General features: G+C 38.8%; 1 protein-coding gene across 5 annotated transcripts in view; it reads right to left on the bottom strand.

Annotated features, from left to right (window-relative positions):
- Positions 1-3742: 3742 nt before the first annotated feature.
- Positions 3743-24000, bottom strand: part of NRP1 (neuropilin 1) — a 182763-nt gene continuing 162505 nt past the window's right edge. For 3 of the 5 annotated variants that reach the window (XM_027841559.1, XM_027841555.1, XM_027841557.1), the window contains 5 exons: positions 21430-21567; positions 13124-13398; positions 12414-12510; positions 9065-9115; positions 3743-6710 (listed from right to left, as the gene is read on the bottom strand). In XM_027841559.1, the coding sequence (XP_027697360.1) occupies positions 6421-6710; positions 9065-9115; positions 12414-12510; positions 13124-13398; positions 21430-21567 (851 nt within the window). In that variant the 3' untranslated portion in view covers positions 3743-6420. The remainder of the gene's footprint in view (positions 6711-9064; positions 9116-12413; positions 12511-13123; positions 13399-21429; positions 21568-24000) is intronic. The other 2 variants (XM_027841558.1, XM_027841556.1) reach the window with 1 other exon arrangement.

Raw genomic sequence — 24000 nt, 5'->3', positions numbered from 1 at the left:
ATACAAAAGGTAATATGAAACCACTAGAGTTTCCTGAGTAGTGAGGTGACATGGCCCAATCTATACTTTAGGAAAATCACTTTGGTAGCTTTATGAAGGATAGATTGGAGTGATAATACTTGAGTCTGGAAGACCAATTAGAAAGCTATTGTAACGGTCCAGGCAAGAAGAGGTGATAAAAGCTTGAAATAGGGTCATGCTATAAATGTGGAAAGTAACGGATGTATATGAGAAATGGTATAAAGGTAGAAATGATAAAAACATAGCCAGTGCTAAGATATGTAGGGTGAATGAGAGTGAGGATTATGGGCAAGTGAGAGGAGGCAATGCCCTCAACATTATCAGAGAAGTTTGGAAGGGGGGAGTCTTGAGGGGAAAAGTAAAATATTCCCTTGGGACACATTGGATTTGAGTCTTCTATTGGACATCCATTTCAAAATGTCTAATAGTCAGGTGGTGATGTAGGATTGGATCTTTAATTATGGAAATCAACTGTGTAGAAATGATAATTGAACATATGGAAACTAATGCGATTACCAAGTGAGAAGGTACAGAGAGAAAAGAGAAGACTGTTCGGAACAAGATGGGGGGGGGGCATCTAGGTGGCGCAGTGGATAGAGCACTGGCCCTGGAGTCAGGAGGACCTGAGTTCAAATATGGCTTCAGACATTTACTAGCTGTACGACCCTGAGCAAATCATTTAACCCCAATTGCCTTGCAAAAAAACAAACAAACAAACAAACAAACAAAAAACCAGAACAAGACAGGGATACCTACTGTTAGTGGGCATTGGCGTGGCATAGATGAAGATCCAGCACAGGATTGTGAGAAGGAGCAGTCAGATAGGTAGAAGGAAAACCAAGAGAGATCAGTGTCAGGAAAATCCAGAAAAGAGACAGTATTTAGGAAGAGAGTATCAACAGCATCAAATGCTTCAGGAAGGTCAAGGAGATTTAGGATTATGAAAGGACCATTAAATTTGGCAATTAAGATATCAGTGGTAAATTTGGAGAGAGCAGCCTCAGTTGAATGATGAAGTTGAAAGTTCGATTCACTCCAGAAGAGGGTGAGAGGAGAGGACACAGAAGCATCAAGTATAAATGTTTTTTTTTTTTGTTGTTTTGTTTTGTTTTGTTAAGGAATTTAGCTCAGAAGGGAAGGAGAGATAGCAGACAATAACAAGCAGGGATAGGAGCGTCAAGTGAGGGCATTTTTAAGAAAAGGGATACGTGTTTATAGGCTGAAGGGATGGAATGAGGAGGTAGGGATATTTTGTAGTACTATCATGCCATTTGGTTATAACACTCAGATGGTATTCTTAGGAAATGGTGCTAGTTGGGGGGCCACTTTGGGTGAGGGATGCCTGTAATTCATTGCCAGTATTCTTAGCACTAAGTTCTATTATCTATGTACTTGGTGTCACTCAGATATAGGTTGAAGTTCTGCTCAAAAGTCACTTATTTGGGGAAAGTGGAACTAGTTCTTTATGTGATTACTTCTTACTTCCAACAGAAATTGGTGTCATTACCATTGGGATGCTGAAACATGGGGGAATAGGACATATTCTTAATTGAAACTGCACATTCATGCCGTGCAATTCAACCCAATTGGCAATTAATCAAGTTACCGGGGAAGGGAGGCAATGGAACCATGAATAATCTTTGTGTTATAAAGTGCTTAAATCTGTGCAATTTATTTAATTCCTGAATTTGGGACATGCACAGAGATTTAGCTCATCAAACACAGTGGGAAATGCTCAGTTTTGCTAACCTTGAATACTGAAAAGGACAAGGTGGAAAAGTTGTCAGGTCTGTGGCCTTTCAAGGAAACCAAGCAGAGGGAAATTTATACATAGAGCTTTTGTTTTTTAAAACAAGTCTCTGTGGGGCAGCAAGGTGGTACGGTAGATAGAGCATTGGCCCTGCATTCAGGAGGTACCGAGTTCAAATCCAACCTCAGACACATAACAATCACTAGCTGTGTGACTCTGGGCAAGTCACTTAACCCCAATTTCCTCACCAAAAAAAAAAAAAAAAAAAAAAAGACAAAGTCTCTGTGTTCATTATATATAGAAATCATAGTACTTTTGTTTTTTAAAACAAGTCTTTGCATTCGTTCTAACCTGACATGTCACAAGTCAAGAGTTACTAGTGGGATTGGATGGCACGGGGGAAAAAACACTGACTCGGAAGCCAGAGGGCTTGTGTTCAAATCGTGCCTCTGATTCCTACTTATATGACCTTGGAAAAGTTACTTCCACTCCCTGGGCCTCAGTTTCCTCATATTTAAATCGAGGAGGTAGACCAGGTGACCTCTGAGACCCCTTCCACCTCTCGATAATGATCCTGGTTTGATTTCTGGCTCTTCCACTAAGCTGTCTGATATTAGCCAAGTTACTTAAGCCTCAGCTCCCCTATCTCTTAAATGAAAGCAACGATTACTGCACTACAGATCTCACTGGGGAGAGGGGCTGATGTTAGGATCAAATGAGAATAATTTATGAGAAAGTATTTTGTAGCTGCAAAGGGTTAGACTTCAAGCTGTTGCTGACAAGGCTTTATTCCTAGCAAGCCTTCCGTCTAGGAAGGGCATTTGGTTTAGGCTCTTGTTGGGGAGGAATTCTATTTTATAGTGACATCATTCATCTGGGATTATTATTCAACTGCAGGAAAATTGTTCCTTGCTTACGAGTTTTCAATGATAGAGTTTCTGTATCTTTGGTTTAAGAAAAGAAAGAGGAGAATGAACAGAAATAAACTCACAAAGAGAAGCAGATTCTTTCTCAGGGAAAGATATCCTTAGGAAGATTGGAGTACTGCAGGAACATTCTCCTCAATGTACCAAATATACTTAGAATTAGGCATTTCTAAAATAACCTAGGAAAGAAAAAGAGGAATGGTTGGGGCTTTGGTAGTCTCTAGATTATATGGGACAGGGAAACTATGGGTGATTCTGGAACAATCTTTCCAAAGAGCATTATGTTCATGCTACAACACCTCGGCTTTTTTATTTTTCCAGATGGAACTGGAACTTCCTCAAAGGCTATTGAATGGTTGGTAATGAGTCTACCATGTGCAACTTGGCAATTGTCCTCAAAAGGAGAATGAGTTTGTGTGTGTGTAGGCTGTGGAGTCAGAGGCACTAGGTTCAAATCCCTTCCCTTATGCCTACTACCTGTATTTCAGAAAAGTCATTTCACCTCCATGGGCCTCAGTTTCTTCATTTATAAAATGGAGTTGGAGTAGGTGGTTTCTGTGGTCCATTACTGTTCTATGTCTGCGATGCTATAAATGCCATAAGCACCTCTCTGTCTCTCTCTGTCTCTCTTTCTTTCTGTCTTTCTCCCCTTCCCGCCCCTACACATCATTAAAATGCACCACCATGTTCTTATGGCTCTTATAAAGCACGACTTTAGCTAATGGAACACAGAGCCTCTTGCTATAACATCAGAAATTAAAAACCTACACCCTCCCCCATACAACCCAATCTTCTATCCTCAACCAAATTAAGCTTTCATTAGGGTTTTTCATAGGGCAGCATGGCATCAAACCTCAAACATCTACTCTGAGCCAGGTTTATTCAGCAAGGTTTATCTTCTCAATCTTTTACTCTGAGGAGTATATTCTTTCATAACAATGAACTCTTAAAAATTCCATTCTCATAAGGCTTATCTGATTCTTGAAAAAATACCATCTTCTCTAATGATGAAGGCCAATGATAATAAGAGGCATCAAGTTTGGGCTATTTTATGAAAATGTTTAATCCAACTGTTTCTTTGGAATGTAGTAGTCATAGTTTGGAATTTCAGTTACAGGTCAGTTCTAGGTGGATTTTATGCTACTCAGTGTCTGAGAATACAAACATCATTTAAAGTTAAGGCTTCACTGTTCATTTTGAAACAACAATTTACAAGTGTCCTATTGTCATAGAAAATAAAAATTTCTGTAAAAAAAATTTGCACAAAATTTCATGATGGTACAAAACATGAAGCAATAATATACCAGTAAAATGAAATCATTTTACTACAGAAGATTTTTTTATAGTTTTTCAATAAAGAAAAAAAATATGTTATTTTACACTTTTAAAAATTATGAAACAATCTGAAACAATCTAAAACAATATAAACTGAACATTCTGTAACACTGCCTTTACAAATTAATAACTTTATAAACATATAATTTTTAAATATATTTATCAGTGCAAGATACTTTTTAATTTAAAGTTGCAGTATCATTTTTCCTTGGTTGAAGGCAACTTTAAGTCCATCACCTTCTAAGAAATGAAGTCTTTAGTGCTTTAGTCCTGGTTCTGGACCGGATGCCATCGGGGACAAAACTTACTCTTCTTTTGTGGCCCTCCATACTTTACAAGAAACAAACAGCATTCCCAATCCAATTAAATCAAGATGAATGGGCTTTCCATACTGCAAATGGGATGCAAATGTGACTCCCAGTAGTTTATTGGAGAGACCAGTCCTTATGCAGGAGGGGGGGAAAGACCTACAAATCATTATATACAACATGACACAAATACACGGAAAACAATCAAAATTTCTTTGGGATAATTCACAGGCTGCCTTGATACCAGGATGTCTCACTTGCTATGGCATTAGGAGCCCTAAGCCCTGCCCCACAGAAGGCTTCTACTTTGTTCAGCGACTTGGAAAGAAGCCCAGAGGCATTCATTCACAGGAGCCACCAGTTTCCCCTGCTTCTGAGTGCATTTTTGATATGGGTTTTAAAAGTTCGCTACTTTCCTCATCTCAGAACATTTTCCTTTCCTGGCTCCAAGATTTAGAGTTTTTCTTTCAAATGAACTGCTAGCTTTTTTATTCCCCTCTTATCTTCCAACCAAACAGTTTCATTGGGATTTAAAGGAACCTGATAACCTTACTTACTTAGTCAACCTGAGTCCCAGATAAGAAGGTTCCAATGGAACATTTAGCACTGAAATTTCATGGCTTTCTTTCAGCCTTTCTTTGAGGTCTTATTTGTAACCGAATTCAATAAAAACCACACCCCACAAGCTCCCAATTTATCTTTCCCCACTGAACCTAAACACTTCAATTAATTTTGATTCTGATTTTGGGTTTAAAAAGACCAAGAGAGTGAAAAGTTGAAGGAAAAAGGATACTGTCACTTTATAGAGTTAACAAGAAGCCCAAAGTTAGACTTTGGGGGGAGTAAAATTAGGAATTTTCCGTTATTTATTTACTTTTAAACATAAAGTCTAGTAAAATCTTCTGCCATTGTCAGCAAATTAAAGCTGCAGGTTTCTTTCCTCAACAATGGCAAATGCCTATCTTTTAATAAGAGAGAAAAGACACAGAGTGATAGGAAAGAGAGAGAAGAAGAAGAAGAGAAGAAAAAGTTTACATCTGAAAATACATTCCATATGAAAGGACAATAAAAGAGGATATTGCAGCTTTCTACAAAAGGGTTAAGAGACATGAAACTGAATTACAGAAAAAGCAGAACAATCAAAGCCAAGTTGCCCAATCTTCAGAGCCCTTGCCTTCCTGGGGGAGGGAGGGGTAACATTTCACACTAAAATATACTTTCTTCTTAGTCAGGACACCACCAGGGTTTGATTAGAGATAAGGGCTTCTTTTCATCAGAGGGAAAGAGAGTGGGTCAGTCAAGTGAACACAATGAGAACCAGTACAAACAAAAAGGCACTTTGGAGGACATAAATTAGCCAGTGCCAAGGACTGTTTGTTTCGGTTTCCGGTGGTACACTCGGGTCAGTTGCCAGTCACGGCTGATGATGGCACGTTATTCTGTATGGAGTTCACAAGCACAAAGTCGAGTACAACACTGAAAACATCAAGGGAGATTGGACCGTATTGCTTCGTAAACAGAGCTGACACACTATACTGGTACTGAGGCGACGGTACTCTCTCAAAAAGACAGCCTAACCCTTCTTTGCCTATGCACAACACGAGTAATTATACACAAGTACAGGTGTGAGAGTCCACTAAATTGCAGTTAATCCAATCTTTTCTGGGCACTGAGTTACAGGCAGCAAAGGGTCCCCACTGAATACACTTGGTGACTGCATCTTGGATTTTGCACAGTTTAGAATAAAATCCATCAAAGGAAAAGGAGAAAAGAGAGAGGGGGATGGGGGAAAGAACAAAAGGAATCATTAAGTCAATCCTACTTGGTCTCAACACCAGCATCTGATTATTTAAATCAAACCAACAGAAAAAGCTGACCGTCCATGGTTCAGATCGTTAATACAGATGATTGTTCAGGTTCGTCTGTCGGCTATACTCATCAAACCTCCTGAGAAAAGCTTGGCTCAGCGTCATCAACGCATGTTTCAGCCTGTACAGTAAAGGAAGATCAACTGTTCCCCAGCACACTCAAGTTCCATCCTTCCACTTAAATTCCTCGATTTGTCTTTTCATCTCGGCCTTCATGCCTCCGAGTAAGTGTTTTGTGTGTTCAGTTTGTCTTTTTTCAACTTTACGCCATCCACAAGTTCAAAGTTGTAATTCTCCAGGGCAGATAAATTTCTTTCAGACATCCCATTGTGCCAACAGGCACAGTACAGGACAACCCCACATATGGCTCCCAAAAGGACACCGAGGGCACTCATGGCGATGATGGTAATGAGGATGGGGTCCAAGGTCTTCAACACATTGCCCGGCTTCCTAGAGATGTTCTCATCACCTTCTCCTATTCCATCGTATCCTGGTGTGCTTCCTAAGAGGGAGGGGAAGAGGATAAAAGTAATTGCCTTTTGTGAGCAGTCATAATACCAGATGAAAGTAAATCGAAAAAAATGAAAAAGATGCAGGATCTGCCCTTTCCATCACTGATAGTCTCTCGGGTGAATTTGTAAAACCTGAGGTCTGTTCCCCAGATGGCTGGGCATGACTCAGGGGGGCTCAGTATCTTGTGCCTGGGAGAGGTCAGATGGATGTTGACTTTGGGACCAATTGTTTGGCATTTCTGACCAGCAAGGATCATATTTTATTCTAATTCAGATTTCCTACGGCATTTAGGATTTAGAGTACCTCTTTCTATACATGATAGCTAATAATAATAGCTGACATTTATATAACACCTATTATGTGCCAGGTGCTATGCTAAGCGCTTTACAAATGTTATCTCATTTGATCCTCACAACAACCCTAGGAGGTAGGAGCTATTATTATCTCCACTTTACAACTGAGGAAACCGAGACAGACTTGCCCAAAGTCACATGGCTAGTCAGTGTCTGAGGTCAGATTTGAACTCAGGTTTTCTTGTCTCCAAGCCCAGTGCTCTATCCACTGTCCTACCTAGCTGGCCAAAAGCTACATGTAGTAAGTGCTAGGTCAAATCTTTGGTCATTATGCTTTTTGAAATGCTTAGTCACACACTAAATCAAAACACGTAGTGCAGGGATTTAAACGTTCTTTGTTCATTTGACTGACTCCAAAACCAGACATGAGGAAATGTTCAGTGCTGTCCTTTTATGTGGTGGAAGCTCCAATCTCATTGCGTGTTTTACACATGTGTTTGTCCTGCCCAAGTGTAAAATTTTCACTCTACACAATGATATTTTTCCAAGTCTACTGTGGTTTCATTGAAAGCAGAATCCAGCCTTCAAGATATGCTCATTCTGAGAGCTAAAAGCAAAGAAAAGTTTGGCAAAGCTGGAATGCTTTTTAGGGAGGCACAAAGCATGACCAAGATACCATGCTGGCTAGAAGCCACCTCATACTCAGTGGCCTCATGGTCCTGGTGGTTTCACTGGAAAAAGTAGCAGAGCTCTGCAAATCAGCCACTGGGGAAATCTTTGCTTTAGTGTGGTGCATAAGGAATTATTAACAGGGGAGCCTGGTGACTAATTACCTTGTACTAGAAAGGAGACTAAAAATGTTAATGTGAAACATGTTTGGTGTTTACTTAATGGTGCTCAAAACAACAATGATTCTAATCAAAGAAAACTAAAAATAAATGCAGTGGGTCCCTTAACAGGGCAGGGGGAATACAAACTAAGGGACATATTAATACTCTCTCCCTTGATGAAATATTGTTTTGAAACAATGTCTAATAAGGTTTACATGACAGTGTGAAGGCTCTGTAACTAAGAACCATGATGAATATATTAATATGTGTGATAGCCCAATGTCTATACACCAACTGTACTTCTGGAGACAGCAAGAGTACATGCATATCTATGCTAGGTTTTGGCATGTATTTGAATATGTGGAAAATATGCCTACTCTGGGAATGATGGGGGATTATTGTTGGATCACTCAAAGCAATGATGGCACACTAGGCCTTTCCAAAGTGGTAGAACAGGTCAACCCTGGTGGTTTCATTGGCCTTGGTTTTGTGTGCCTTGCTTTTAAAGCAACCTAATACTTTCTGGGAGGCAGCACAACAGGGAAGATATCTATTCTAGAGTCAGAGGTCTTGAGTTTGACTTTTAGTTTTGTTACTTTTTTACTTGGGTGACCTTGAACCCTTTTATGGGCCTCAGTCTTCTTACCTCTTAAAAGAAGGGGTAAGATTGATCTTTGAAGCTCCTTTTGAATTCTAGATTCTACAAAGGGCCAAGTTTGGTGATCTTTGGCAATTCCTAAACCAACTGAAGGTAGAAACTTCGCAGATGAGGACTAATTAAAAAGAAAACTCTTGAATTATCATGAAAACCAGGGCTCTTGTGGATTAGGAAGGAAATGGAAGGAAGGAGGTCAAACATAATAACACAATGGGCTGTGCAGGATGAACAGTTTAACATTCTGGGTAATTTGCATCTGGTGAATAACTAGCAGTAAAAGTTTGAATTGGCCTCTTTTAGATGTCAAGGCATGATGTTTTCTCCAGGATAACTAGGGCACGGCCTAGACCAGAGTGAGCCACAAAATGTTCCGCTGGGCTGAAATTCTTATGCAAAATGAAATAGGAGCTAATTGAAAACATTAAGGGGACTCTAGCATGGTGTCTTACAACAATCCAAACCAGGGTCTGAGGATTTATATTGAAAAATTCACTCCAATGACACATCTCAGGGACAAATACAGAGAGTATCACAGCAGACCTGATAAACAAGACAATTTTACCTGTTTCAGGATTTGAGTTTTCTTTGTCCTTATTATCCACATCCGTTGATTCTAATGAGTAAAAAAAGAAAATGGATAATGATAATTAAAAATGCAAACACATTTTAAACACACACATAGGAACATGCATTTTCTAGATCCCCTTTGGAGATGCCAGGAGGCTCAAGCCCTTTGAAATGATTGGAAATCAATAGAAGGGTGATAATAAAACACATATAAATTTGCTAATCAGTCAGAATTGGGATATTTTGTCTTAAGTTTCAGTCCTCACCCTCCAGCAGACCCTTTGTTGCCAGGTGATGTTTTCAGGCAATGGGAGGAGGAAACAGTAGTTTGAGTAAGTTCAACAGGCAGCCAGGATACAAGCCTAGCTTTGGAGTCAGGAACACCTTCCTCGGACCCATATTGAATGTATGACCCTAGGCAAGGCACCAAGCCTCTCTCAGTGCCCTCAAACAACTCTGACACCACAAGCTGGGTGCCACTGGGGGAGGAAGGGAGTTTCCTCACAAGGAGTTGCCCACATTAAAAAAGACAAAATCATAAATAGTCAATGACAGCAGGATGATCTAGAGAGAGCCTATGAGAAAGGCATTGGTTAAATAGCCAGCCTTATACATTCCAAGGGCATTTAGCCTGTTAAATCGTGCCAATTCTTAATTTTGCTTTCTTTATAGACACCTGGCCTGAATTTGGTTACAAAGACCATGGTGCAATATTCCCTGCCTCCTACATGGAGCATTCCTTTGGGAGATCGATGCAGCTAGAAACTTGGAGCTCTAAAGCAAAAATTTCAGAAAGGAAGCCCTTCCCCTTTGGAAACCACAACTCGAGCGGTGTCCTTCTTCTGGTCCCTCAGCTCCCAACTGACCACTCCCTTCTCTGAAATCCTAATGTGCTCAGCATAAACCACATATCTTAGCTATGAGTTATTATTATTTTTTTGGTTTCACAAATGCCGATTTTATCTCTTCCAGATAGACCATAAGCTCACTGGGAGTAAAAGTGCAATGGGACCTTCTTCCATATCACCCATATCTTACACAGAGCAAGACATATCAGGAAAACAACACATGCTTTGTAATTGACTGATGGGACAGTTGTATGGCATTTTCATTGGAGAGTGAAACAAATGAGGCAGCCAGAAAGAGGATGTCTCCCTAGGACTGATTCACTAAGGTGGTTTTTGCATTTTCTACCTGAAAATTTGAGCAATAAATGTGCAACAAGCAGAGTAACTGATCATTTCAAGGGAACACTTCCCAGAGATTCAGGAGGGTTATCTCAAGTGAATATCGTATACAAATACAAATGAGCCGATAGATATCTTATCTCCATAACCCTCTATAGATATTGCTTGAGGAGCCCCACAGGATCTGCTGGTAGGGAGCCCCATTTATTCTCTCATAGCCCTATGCAGTGCCCGAGTCATGCTAGCCTTATGAGTGACCAGCACCAAAATATTAAGCATTACTCTTCCCCTGCCACAACCTGATGAATACAATTTATACCAGTCCACTGGAATATCAAATGGAATATCTCCTCCCATAGATCAAAGAAATAAGCATTTTTTTCACTATATTTTTTCCAGTTGCCACTATTAACCCAGTCATATTTCTAATAGCACTTCAGGGTCTGTATGCATTAAACATACTGGTAGGAAATGACTTGGAAAAGCAATGGAGTTTCCAAAAAACCCCAAAAAACCCAACATACATTACAGAGAACAGGTTTTAAACTGATGTCACAGATTGGTTCTCTTTAGTTTTAATTAATGCAATGAATTTATATGATGATACATAACATTAAAGTCAGAGTGAAATAAATGAGGCATAAGATAAACAAGTATGCTATTAGAATGCCATTAACAATGCCTTTCAAAAATAGTATAAAAAATTAAGAATTATCGTCTACATTTCTCTGCCACCTCCCAAAATCAGACGTGCTTCAAAATGGCACTACCACCACAGCCAGCTTTGGGCATGAGACATAATTCTCTTCATCTTATTAAAAATTAACTTCAGCTGTTTGGGTGTATAGAAACCTTTTTGCTAACTCATGATAATGCATGATGTTTACAGGGCTCATAATTTACTGACTTGACCTTAGTTATATTTCATGCAACCAGATTTTCCAAGTTGACCATGTGCATTTACACTTTAAAATACTTGGAATTATCCAATTGTTTAAATGTTTCAGTTACCTTCCAGGTAGGTCTGCTATAGACGCTGCCCTTAATAACAGTTTTGGACCTTTCCCAGAGAAGCAATGTGATGTAGTGGATAAAGAGCCAGCCTTGGAAATAAAAAGACCTTGGTTCATGTCTCACCTCTAATACCAACTAGCTATGGGATCCTGAACAAATTAACATCTGTTCCCTGAGCAACTCTGTAAGACTAAAGGTACAGGGAAAAGTGTTGACTTGCAATGGTGCAGGGAGTTTCCTCACCTGGGAGTTCCTTATACCAATTAAATCACAAGTCCAGTCTCTATGCCTGGTCTTTATAGACATTGCCTATTAGATATGGCCTTACATATACTCCGTTCCTTATTGGTGCATCCAGAGCAGACATCTGATGAACTAAGGTAACTAAATGTGTGTTATCACGCCAAGGAACCAAACTGGGATGCCAACCAGGAGCTGTTGCATTCAATAACTGCCCTCTCATTTTGAAGGTGTCTATAGGGAGCAGTGAAAAAGACAGGAGAAATAAAATCAACCAGTCAACAAGCATTTATTAAATGCCAACTCTGTGTGAGGCACTGTGTTAGTCACTCACAAAAGTGAGACAGAAGAATTCCTGGATTGGTATTTGTGAAGCTGGCCCATTCAATTACTATTATAAAGCTCTTTATTCTGGAAGGCTTAAGAGATCATGAGCTGGGTGAGACCTCTTTGTGGTGAAACAGTATGGCTGTGAGGGTCTGTTAATTTAGCTAACTTTTCTTGTGTGTCTCTGTGTTCAAGTGTGTCATATATATCCTTGAGCATGTCTTATCATCTGGGTTGGGCTATGAATTGCCTGAGGTCTTTGGCATATAGACCACTGAAAAGTTATGGTAGTGATAACTGTTTGTTATCAGGGTCAACTATAAGCAGTGACCTTAAAAACACGTTTTAGATCTCTCTCTCTTTTCTCTGGTGTTCCTGTATCAGTGGTTACAGGATACTGATAATATGAAATGATTTGATTTTAAACATGTTTCAACTGGCATACATATCTCACTAGTACCTACCTAATATTGAATATCTATTTCCATATGAGTGAGATAAAGACAAGAGCAGTATTGAGAACATTGTACTATGCCACATCTTCACTGGTCCCACTCTATGGTACCTCATACTTACTTTTACAATCCTCCTGTGAAATGTGGTTATTAATACTAATGTCGTCAACTGCAATCCCTCCAAGGTTTCCTTTTCCGATTTCACCCTCAACAATCACCTAGAAAAGTGAGAAAATTTTCACACTGTTTAACTGATAGTGCCAAACTGCAGCACTCACAAATGCTTGCTCAGCTCTAGTGACAGCACCCAAATTAAATTTACAAGCTTTCACATAAGCACATGCTTTGCTCATCAATCGGTATTAGCTGGTTGGTATGGTACCGTAGAGCATCACTTCACACATTCTTTTAAAAATAGAAACTTTAAAACTAGGGGAAAAAATCAGCAGATGAACAGGATGAAACGTTGTGACTCCCCAGAAATAGTTTGTAAGGCAGCATTTTCTGTTCCTTCTCAGGTAATTGCTTCAATTCGTGTAATTTGGGAGATCATGAAATATGCTGCCATTACAACTTTCACAGCAACAATATCCTGGACTCAGAAGGAACACAACCCCCACCCCCACCCCCACCCCCACCCCCACCACCTTCCAGAATTTCTGGAATGTTTTTTGCTTTCTATTCCTTCTTTATTTTGCATAACCCCCAGGAGGTTACATTTTCAAAAGGGGCCATAGGTCTGATCTCTCTGCTTCCATTTCTAAAGCCTTTCAATACTCTCTAACTGATCATCTGAATCAACTGCCCTCCAACCCAGGCAGGCCAACATACCTGATAATGTTTCAGAGACTTGTGAAGTAGAACACGTCCTTCCTTCCAGTGGTTTCCTTGATGTCCGATGGCAGTCCAGAGTGTTTGATCATATTCATCTGGCTTCTGGTAGCGCAATTTGACTCTCAAGGTGCCAACATGGGAACCTGACATGTGGTACCAGAAGGTCATGCAGTGGGCGGAGTTCTGGGAATAAACGACAGGGCTCAGCAGCCGGGCCACTTTGCCCTTCTGGTTTTCATCAGCTTGGGAGTAGATGAAGTTGCCATCTCCTGCTGTGACAATAAGACTGTGTTAGGAAAAGTGGTCGCTTTCACTGTTCTTCTGCTTTCTTTCCTTAGAAATGCCTCCCCCCTCCAAGCCTATTTTTCCCCAAGCTGAGCTGTCAGGACCCACTGTTAGAAAGGGGACCCTTCACAGGGAAACTCTAAAAAGCCTTGCTCGGTAGCCAAGGCCCTTCTGTGTGCGTGTTTGCAACAATAGCTTGATTAGAAGAAAAGCCTGGTGGTAATTCTTTATTCTGTAAAGCCTCATTAATTCATATCCTGTTCATTTGGATCCATGATTGTTTTGTCATGGCTTGGGGATGAAGTCTGGCTTCTTGGAGAAAGCAAACTGTTTACGGCACCTTTAATACCACTCCAGCAATGCTCATTTGCATGCAAACACGGACCGGACTAATTAAAAGTGACTCTTGACTGTTCATTAAAGCATATCCAGGACTTCTATCTGATCAACATTTGTTGTCAGTGTTTGAGTGGTCTTGTAAACGTTTGTTGTGTTGAATTGAATTTATGCAGAGTCTGCGTGTAAATGACACTGTCCTGAGGACCGGCCAAATTTGGACAGCAGCACAGAGTTGTGTACTAAGGCATCCTGCTTCATCATGGTCAGTGATGATGATGATGACAGCTGCAAAGTACTTTTATATACATGTATACATATACACACATGTATACACAGAACATATATGTGCATATATGTGTATATATTCATACATATACATACATTATATCTCTATTATCTATATCTCTATTTATACCCATATTTATATTTATATCTATGTTCCTATTTGGTCCTTGCAATGGTCCTGTGAAGCAAGCTCTATTATTATCTCCATTTTATAGATGAAAGAAATTAAGTGACTTTCCCAGGGTCACACAGTGAGGTGTGGGATATAACTCACATCTTCCTGATGCCTGCTCTATTGTACTATCCACTGTGTCCCTAGCTGCCATCAGTACTGACAAGGACATGTGCATGTACAAAATGTACAAGTATGAAATGGATACATAAGTCTTTTTGTTTGTTTCTGGTAGAGAGGTTATTTGAACTGAATTAACACTTTTTTTTGTTCTTGTTTAATCGTTTTTCAGTCATGTCCAACTCTTTGTGACCCCTTTTAGGGTTTTCTTGGCAAAGAGACTGGAGTAGTTTGTCATTTCCTTCTCCAGCTCATTTTACAGGTGAGGAAACTGAGGCAAACAGAGTTAAGTGACTTACCCAGGGTCACTATTTGTTAGCTTCTGGTTTATAGTATGTGCATATTTTAAAGTGCTATAATTGCAGTTTTATAAAAAAACAATTATTCATCTCTTTTCTCCAATTTGACCTGGGTTTCTCCTCAGTTAGTGTGAGATGGTTAGGTTTCTCTTGCATTTGGTGGGGTGTGTGTGTGTGTGTGTGTGTGTGTCTGTGTGTCTGTGTGTGTGTGTGTGTGTGTGTGAGTGAGGAGCAGCATCTAGGTGGTGCAGTGGATAGAGAACTGGGCTTGGAGTCAGAAAGACTTGAGTTTGAATCCAGCTTCAGACACTTACAAGCTGTGTGGCCCTAGACAAGTCACTTACCCTCTGTTTGCCTCAGTTTACAGTTTGTTAACTGTAAATGGGGAAATGAGATAATATTTGGAAAACACTTAGCACGATGTCTGGCACATTGTAGGCACTATACAAATGTTAGCTATTTCTATTATTATTGTCAGTAGTAGTAGTGGTGGGGGTGCCCCCGCAGATAATATGCATAGTTGTCAACTGTGAGAATTGCTCTTACTTAGGTCAAGCACTAGATTTGAATCCATATAAAGTCACATTTTTGAAGCCCTTTGGAATGGACTGGTTTTGGCAGTGGGGATGCTTTCTGAGCTGTAATTACTTACTATTGGTTTTGCTTTTAATTGTCCCCAGTGGGAAAATTTCCCTCTGTCACCACTGGGTCTAAACATATAACTTACACTTCATTGTTTGCCCTTCAAACAGAAGTCATTCAAGCTAATGCTCACATGCTTCTAGGGGCTAGATTTCATTGGTGTGGACACTCCCTCCAAGGACTTAGTCTCTAATCCCTCTATGACTTAGAAGAATCACCAGAGGTGAAAAATTCATCAATCTATAACTCAGCTGGTAATGAAATCTTTCGGAATTCAACTAGGCTGGTCTTTAGACATGGCTGTATAGTTGGTCACTAGGCCTGTGCCTCAAGCTTTTTCACCTTGGTAGTACCTGCTGGAGCTGGTATTTTGATGTTCAAATTACCTGAAACAACCCATGGCCATCTCCATGTCACACTGAGGCATTGGAGTAGGACTAGGGCTAAAGTACAGACAATGGAATTATGAATCTTATTCTCTGCCTTCAATGTACAGTCAATGTATTTCAATATATATTGTGGAAAGAGCATTGATTTTGAAATCAGATGACCTCAGTTCAAATCCCACTACTGAGACTTATTACCTGTTTGACCTTGGGCAAGGTCATTAATCTCCCTACACTTCATGTTTCAGGTTCCTTATTTGTAAAATGAAAGGGTCAACTGGTTAGCCTTTGGGGCACCTAATTCTAGCTTTTGATATATGACCCTAAGCCAAATTTGTATATTGTATTGTATAAATGTTTGGTATCCATATATGTGTCTGCCCTTTTCAGTATTGTTCAGAGTAGAGCATAATGCTTTAGTTGACAGGGGCTACACAACCCAGTTCTGCCTCTTCCCAGGGCGGTGTCACTGACATGTTCATTCTGCATCAATACCTTTATCAATGATGGCAGTACAAGGATGATTGAAGTAAACCACATCTCATTGGCCATCTATGAACTACTAAGTCTATCCATTTTCTGCTCATTTTGTCTAAGAGATAAACTACTTACTGATGTCTTAAGCATCTGAAAGTCTGTTTCTTTCATGAGGGGCACACAAAGAAAGAGTGATTTGTCTGTCCACAGAGACTGACAGTCACAAATGTAGCTTTCTGAAGTGAAACTTGGGGACTTAAGAGATCTAATATACGGAGGAACATCTACTTGGTTTGCACTAAGTAGGAGTGTGAGATGGTTGGGTCTCTTGCATTTGGTGGATGGCGAGAAGCTAGGTGGCACAGTGGATAGAGTGTTGGAGCCTGAAAACAGGAAGATCTGAGTTCTAATCGGGCTTCAGACACTTACTAGCTGTGTGACCCTGTGTGATCTGTCTGCCTCAGTTTCCTCAACTGTAAAATGGAGATAATGATAGTACCCACCTTTCAGGACTTTAGATTAGTCAGGAAAGAGGTAGGATTTGAAGAAGAAATTGAAGGTTATGAGGAATTTGGAGGTGGGAAAGAGGGGATGAATTTAAGAAATGTTGGATGTGGGTTGGCGGAGAAAATGAATGTTCTAACTCTGGAAAGGTAGAAAGAGTAAATAGCATTCAGGAAGGGTACAATGAAGTTGGAACTGTGGAAATAAGCCAAGCTTGGATTGGGAAGTAAGGAGGGTCAATGAAGTAGTTCAGGGAAAGCAGAAATAGTAATAATCAGGGTTTTGTCCCCCCCCCTTTCTTCCTCACCCTGGGGGATCATTTGTACTCTATAGGATTGCTTGAAAAGGCCAGGTCAGGATAACTCATACTAAATATAAATAAGTATTACTTCCCTTGTTCAGACTTTGGCAACATATATTATCTTTGCCATCAAAGATCTGAATAAAAGCAAGCTTTGAATACCACAGGAATAATTTAAAAATAATATTACTTTTACTAACAATGAATTAACCTTAATGAATAATTAATAATCAATAATATTAATAAATTATCGAGAACCAAGCAGGTACTAATTTGACAGATAATCACGTTTTAGAGTTGGAAAGGTCCTAATGACCATCTGATCCAGACTCCTCTTTTCCCAAAGCAGACTTGGGGCCCAGGGAAGCATGGTAATAGATCATAGGATCTCAATTTAAAGTTGAACAGAACCTTAGAGACCATCGAGGCTGGAACTAGAATCTCCTGAATCACAGCCCAAATATACTCTTCTTTCCATGATTTCCATCATACTGCCTCTCTAAGCCACAAACTCCAGCTTTGACTAACAAACAAAAACAAAACAAAAAAACCTAAGCCATAAGCTCAATTTGGTTGAATTTCCCTCCCAAAGCCTCTTTCCCACCAAATACCAATAAAATACCTTGCGGCGAATTAAAGCTGAAAATGAACCTATATATTTTCTAAATCTTTAGAATACAACAAAACCAAAACATTGTTTTTTTCTTCTGTAAAATAAAGGAATTGGACTAGATGATTTCAAAGACCCTTTTCAGCTCCAAATCCTATGAGCTTAATACTGTGTGAACTCAAAGTGAACTAGTATTAATTCAGTTCAAGTTCTTGCTTTGAATGAATTAATGTTTTTTTTTTTCCTTCATATGAGAGGTTTTAGAAGTAATTTTTAAAAATTCCCCTATTCAAGAATATGGAGAAGGAAATGGCAAACCACTCCAGTATCTTTGCCAAGGAAACCCCAAATGGGGTCATGAAGAGCAGGCATGACAGAAATGACTGAACAGCAAAAATCCAAGAGTGGGCCAGTTTTTGTGTTCTAGGCCTTTTTATCCTGGCTACTCAAGATTAATGCAAAAGATCAGTGATTCAAAAATTTAATATAACAGACATTTCCTAAGCAACTACTATTTATAAGGCACCTTGGTAGGTACTAGGATACAAATGGTCCCTCTTCTCTAGGAACTTACTTTCTACTGGGGAACAAGGCAACATTGTCCTAGAAACTACTTGATTAGAATTTGGCTTCCAAATCTGTGTTTCCTTTGAGAGGCAGAGCTCCTCCTGCCCAACTCCACTCCTCCCCATAAAAGAAAACCTGTAAACCCCAAAAACCTTGTCAGAGAAACTTCATAGTATCACTGTTAAAAGTCTAACATGGAAATTCAAACAAAGCTGTTTTAAATAAGTCTAAAGTTGGACAGCATGACATAGTGTCTGGATAATATTATTTTAAAACTGTTCCCATGGCTTGAATCACAAAATTTTCTCAAGAGGAAGAATGAATGGAAAGAGGGAAGGAAAGAAGGAAGGAAGGAAAGGAGGGAGGGAGGAAAGAAGAGAAAGAGGAAGGAAAAAGAAAGGAAGGAAAGAAGGAAGGAAGAAGGAAAGAGTAAAAGACAGAAAGGAAAGAAAAGAAGGAAGGAAGGAAGAAAGAAGAAAACTAGTGACTGAAAAACTAGAAAATTGTGAAAGATTGTGTGTGTATATGAAATTTTTTGTTAGCATTTTAGTAGACTTATTTATTTTTAGTGAAGACAGCACAACAACATTGGTCCAATGGCCAAGCTGAGATGGCTGCTCATGAAAACAAAGGAAGCAGAACTTTTCAGGCTGTTAATTTAAGCCCTGAGCAGCCTCTGGAACATGTCTAGTCAGAAAGTACAGATATTTTTCCTTTTAGGGATTTTATCCCAGTTCTGGGTCAGGAACTCTGTGTTCATTGTCTCAATTTGTGCTTTCATTCTTCAGCCTTTTAGCTTTTGTCAGTCTCTGGCTCGCTTAGCTTTTAACCTCTTTTGAATGTCAGATCCTACTGAGCCATTTGCCTTCACTTTGCATCAATTTTTTCACCGTTACTGCCTTCATTTCAGCTAATTGCATTTAGTTAATTTGATGCCATTTATATGTACAGTGCCATTTACAGTCAAAGTATTTTAAGTTTTTTAAAACTACTTGTCTTAAGATTCAATGAAAAGTGTCTCAGGACTGAAGGAGTCCAATTTTATCTAATTTCCTTGTCATTTTCATTAGGGCAAAGGGGAGGGGGAGGTTAGAGCTGTGTAAGAGGAAGGCCTATCTGGCATAGTTAATGACTCCATTCACCAGATAAAAAGGGAAGAACAAAATAGACCAATAATCCATGTCACGCTGACCCACTCTACCAAAGCACCAACGTGGGGGGAATCTTCTTTTAATGAGATCTCAATCCATGAGCAAATTCCTACTCTGGGTATCCTTGGGGAAGCCATTACTTCTGAATAAGCAGTATTTGGAAAAATACCAGCGTATTGAAAGTTTTTAACCATGATGGGAAATTCTTACTTCTCTATGCTATCATCTAAGTAAATATCAAAGAAGAGATGAAGTGGGGAAATGATAAAAAAGACTGGAATTGTTCCTTCCCAGCTTGTTGTCTTATTAGCTTCTTTCCACAAGGTGTGAAAGGGTTATTTTAGTTTTTTGGCGGGGGTAGGGTAAGGGGTACTTTTTTTTTTTTAATGCCATCTTCACCTATTCAGAAGTGAATGAAGTTAAAGTCTTTCAAAACAGAACTAGCATATCAAACCATCCAGCCCTACCCCAGTTCAAGGCCTATGGAAGAGTTAAGCACTGGACTTAGGCTTTCCTTAGCTCTGAATAAAAGGAAGGTTGTAGGTATAGTACACTTGTATTTCATTTGAAGAGGTCTCATGATACTCTTGTGGACAAGGTAGAGAGATATGGCCTAGGAAGGTACAGTTTGTTGGATTTGTAATGGATTGAGTGAGTGGACCCTAAATATTGTGTTTAATGAATGGACTATTGTCAGTCTGGAATAAAACCTCTAGGGGAGTACCACAGGACTCTTCTCCTTAGCTCTATTTTACTTAATATTGTTATTAATGACTTGGGTAAAGGCATAAGTATCAAGATTATCTAATTTGCAGATAACATGAAATAAGGACAGTTGGTTTATCTATACCTATGTATGGCCACATCATTCTCTACATATTTTGGCTCAGACAGATTATTGGTAAAGTACATAGCACAGTGCCTGGCACTTAGTAGGTGTTATATAAATGCCAGCTCTTGTTACTTTATTGTTATTACTTCCCTTAGATTATCTTGTATTTGTTTTGCATATATTTTATATACATACTTACATGTGGACAGATTGTTTCCTACAGAAGAATGGAAGCTTCTTGAGGGCAGGGACTTTTTCATTTTTATTTTTGTGTACCCAATACCTGACATACCAAGTGCTGGTACGTAGCAAGTGCATTGATTCCTGACTGAACCTGGCTCTTTATCTGTTATGCTTAAGATGACAAAAATCAAGATCCCCAAACATCTCAGCAGGCTAGAATTGAGGTACCAACTCTAATAAGATGACTTTTAGTGGAGATTAATATAAAGTGTTTGAATTAAACCCAGCTGCATAAATAAGAACAGAAAAAGACATGAAGAAAGAAGTGGGGATTTTTTTTAGGGGAGGACAAATTTCATAGGAGTCAGCAGTAACACTGGTCACTCAGAAAAATTAAAAGAAAGAAGCATGTTCTCCAGAACAAGGGAGGTTATAATTACACTGTATTTGGTTCTGATTTTAGGAGGACATTGAAAAACTAGAGGCTTTCTAGAAGAAGATGTGGGAAATCAAGCCATCCCATAAGAGGAGCATGAGAGTTAGCTGGCTTCAAGTATTTGAAGAGCTATTATGTGAAAGAGAGATTAAATTTGTTTTACTTGGCTCTAGGGGGCAAGACGAGGAACCATGAGTGGACAGTTGTTGAGAGATAGATTTCAGCTAAATAAAAGAAAAACTTATTCACAATTAGAGCTCTTGAAAAACGGAATGGAGTATGTTGGGAGGTGGTGAATTCCTTGTCCCTGGAGGTCTTTAAGCCTTCAGATGTTGGATGGCCAATTGTATGAGATGTAGAGGTGATTTCTGCCTTTCTAACTCTATGATTTTATTTTAAAATTTTAGGTACGAAAACGACTAATTCGTGTGCATTTTTCTTCTGCCACATGGCTTCCCAGCAGGGACATTGCTCATAGGAGAAATAAAACCATAATTCTTTGCTCCTTGCCTTGAGTAAATCTTTATATAAGAAGAAAAAAGACAAATAGGATATCTTGTCAATGGAACCCCATTTACAAGGCTCTTGTCTCAGAATGACTTTCCCACTCAAAATTCACAGAAACCAGTGTGACCCTTCCCATCCCCCCAGAGAATTCTCTGGTTCAGAAAGGATTCTTGCAGAGAATAGAGTTTACCATGAACTCATGATTACCTGTGTGATCTTGAATAGGTCCTGTTTTGCTCGTCAACACACTCCACTTTAGTTCCACGTGATTGTCGTGTTCCCACTGACAGAACGTCTTATGAGATCCCCAGCCAAATCCACAGTTAAAACCATATGCTGAAAACTCTTCATTGGACAGGGAAGAGAAAAAGAGACAAGCAGAAAAAAGACAGAGTTAATCATTTAATTTAGAATAAAATAGAGACCTCAATTAGTCCCTGGAAGATAAATTTATATGAGATTCATCTCTACTTGAATATTCTGGGAAGGCCACAAATATCAGGACTGCCAGGAACTTGAAATGCAGGGAAAATGTCAAATTGTTTTCAAAATTTCATTTAGCTATTCTTTACTGGCTTTAAACAGATTAGAGATGGCAATGTCAAATTGGTTTTACATTAAAAAAAATTAAAGATGGTATCTTTCAATGACATCTATATTACCACTTGAAGTCCCTCCTTTCACAACACTTAATGGTGCTTGATGAGGCTGAATCATATAGACTGAAATCCACAAATAAGAACATTGAGAGGAGACTACCCACAGATTTAAAAAAAAATCTGAATGTGTGGGCTTTCTTAAGAATGTAATACTGATGTTAATCCAAATTTTCACAATTTTTTTTAAAGTATTCACAGTTAGGCTAGATGTTTCAGATGAAGTTTTTTTTTTTGGGAGGAGAATTAGCATTTTTTGGTGCTCTTTACATAATAAATTTAAATAATTTTTTTTTATTTTATGGTTTGTGTGTGTTATTTTTTTTTTTCCGTTTAAAATGCTCCATACACTTAAAACCACAGAGGTAAGTGAAACTATCCATACCTTTAAATAACCACCAGAAAATTTTCATCTTTAAAAAATTCTTCCTTTGGAATTTGTAGAGTTCATTGATACAGATCAACTATTTTCCCCATTCATCTGGCAAGGCATTGTCTGACAATGCTCATTCCCAAATATACAATCTAATAAATTTTCATGATTCTTACCTTTAGGATTTTTATTTAACCTTGTAAATGCTGAAAACAAAAATTCATTGAATGTTGAAAAATTTGTGGCAAAATTAAGACCTCCCCCAAATTCAAACTTAAAATAGATACAGTGACAAGCTATGGATGTTTTAATGCACAATTTTTTTGTTTAAGAAAATAAGGCATTCAGAAACTTGAGTAACACCAACAAATTTCATTGCCTTTAATTTAGGTTAGACCGCCCACAAGATGGCAGCATTGAAATGGAAAGGGGAGAGAGACAAATAGGGCACCCTGCCAATTGAACTTAAAATAAACCTCACAACAAGCCTCATGTACAGCAAGGGAAGTCTGATATCTTAAGGCTTATGATGGTCACAATGAGATCATATCTTGTTTTGAGCTTTAACTTTGCCCAAGCATTTTGCTTTCTCTATCTACCCCACCTCTGTTATCCCTCCCTACTAGCCTCCTCCCTTTGCACTCTAACAATGGTATTTGGAATTTTAATGGGAAGATCTATTAAACAGATAAGGATGAAATTCTTTACATTTCTAGCATCTAAGGAACACTTTGAAAACACTAATATTTGCTTCCAACTCATATCAAGTTCTGGAATAAGGGTTCCACCTGATATACCCTCAAAACAGAATAGAAAAAATTCCTAATTCCAGTGACAATGTGACCTCTTCAAAGGATGACATCAGAGAAGTAAACTAGAAAACCAGATGATGTATATAATGTGAGCATTATCAGTTAGTGGAAAAGGGCCATATTTCACAGTTCTAGTGTCACTGGAGATTTATATTTCATGTCTAGTCTTTCGTAACCATGAAATAAAGCTTCTTAAAGCATGAGAAAGCCTCTCTAAAATTTACCACACTTTTGCCTACTGAGATTAAATTATGTAAATGAAGGACAGTAATTGAAATTTGAATGGTTAGGTAGTCTTGAATGTTGCAATCTGATCATACTAGACTGTATTGTTACATAACTACATATTAGAAAAATTTTAATGGGAACATTTTATTTTTTGTGTGTCACTCTCAATGATATTTTATAAAACATTTAGTACAGGAAGGCAATGAGACATTTTATATATAATTCAGATTATGTTTCCCTGCCTAAAAACCCTAAGCATGTCCTTCAATAGAGGAAACCACCACATCTGTGAATGAAACTAAAGGATTTCTACTGATGTCACAAACATAGAGTTTAGGTTCTTATTATTACCAGGATTAAGGAATCTCTTTGCCTGGAAGTCTTTTTTTAAAAAAAGGCTTAGATTATCATTTGCTTAGGAAGTCATGGATGTGGTCCTGCAGGGTGGGTCAAGGGAACTTCCAAGGTCCCTCCCAGTCTGGAAAATCTAAGTTTTGATCAGAGCATGCTGATTGCTATGTGTGCCTTTCTTCTACTCTTTTATTCTATCTGTTGGTCATTGAATTTATAGTTTATGGCTACTTTTTCATTCTGTAAGGAACAGTGGAAGGAAGGCATTTTAGGGTGGTGAATATGATTTGGAGTCTCAGACTTTGGCCTGGGCAAAAAGGCTATTAGAGGCACAAGATACCCATAAACGTAAACTGAA

This window comes from Vombatus ursinus, unplaced genomic scaffold (genome assembly GCF_900497805.2).
Source record: "Vombatus ursinus unplaced genomic scaffold, bare-nosed wombat genome assembly UNPS02014861.1, whole genome shotgun sequence".
NCBI lineage: Eukaryota > Metazoa > Chordata > Mammalia > Diprotodontia > Vombatidae > Vombatus > Vombatus ursinus.
Note: the sequence above shows the minus strand (reverse complement) of the source record. Positions and strands in the feature narration are given on the sequence as shown.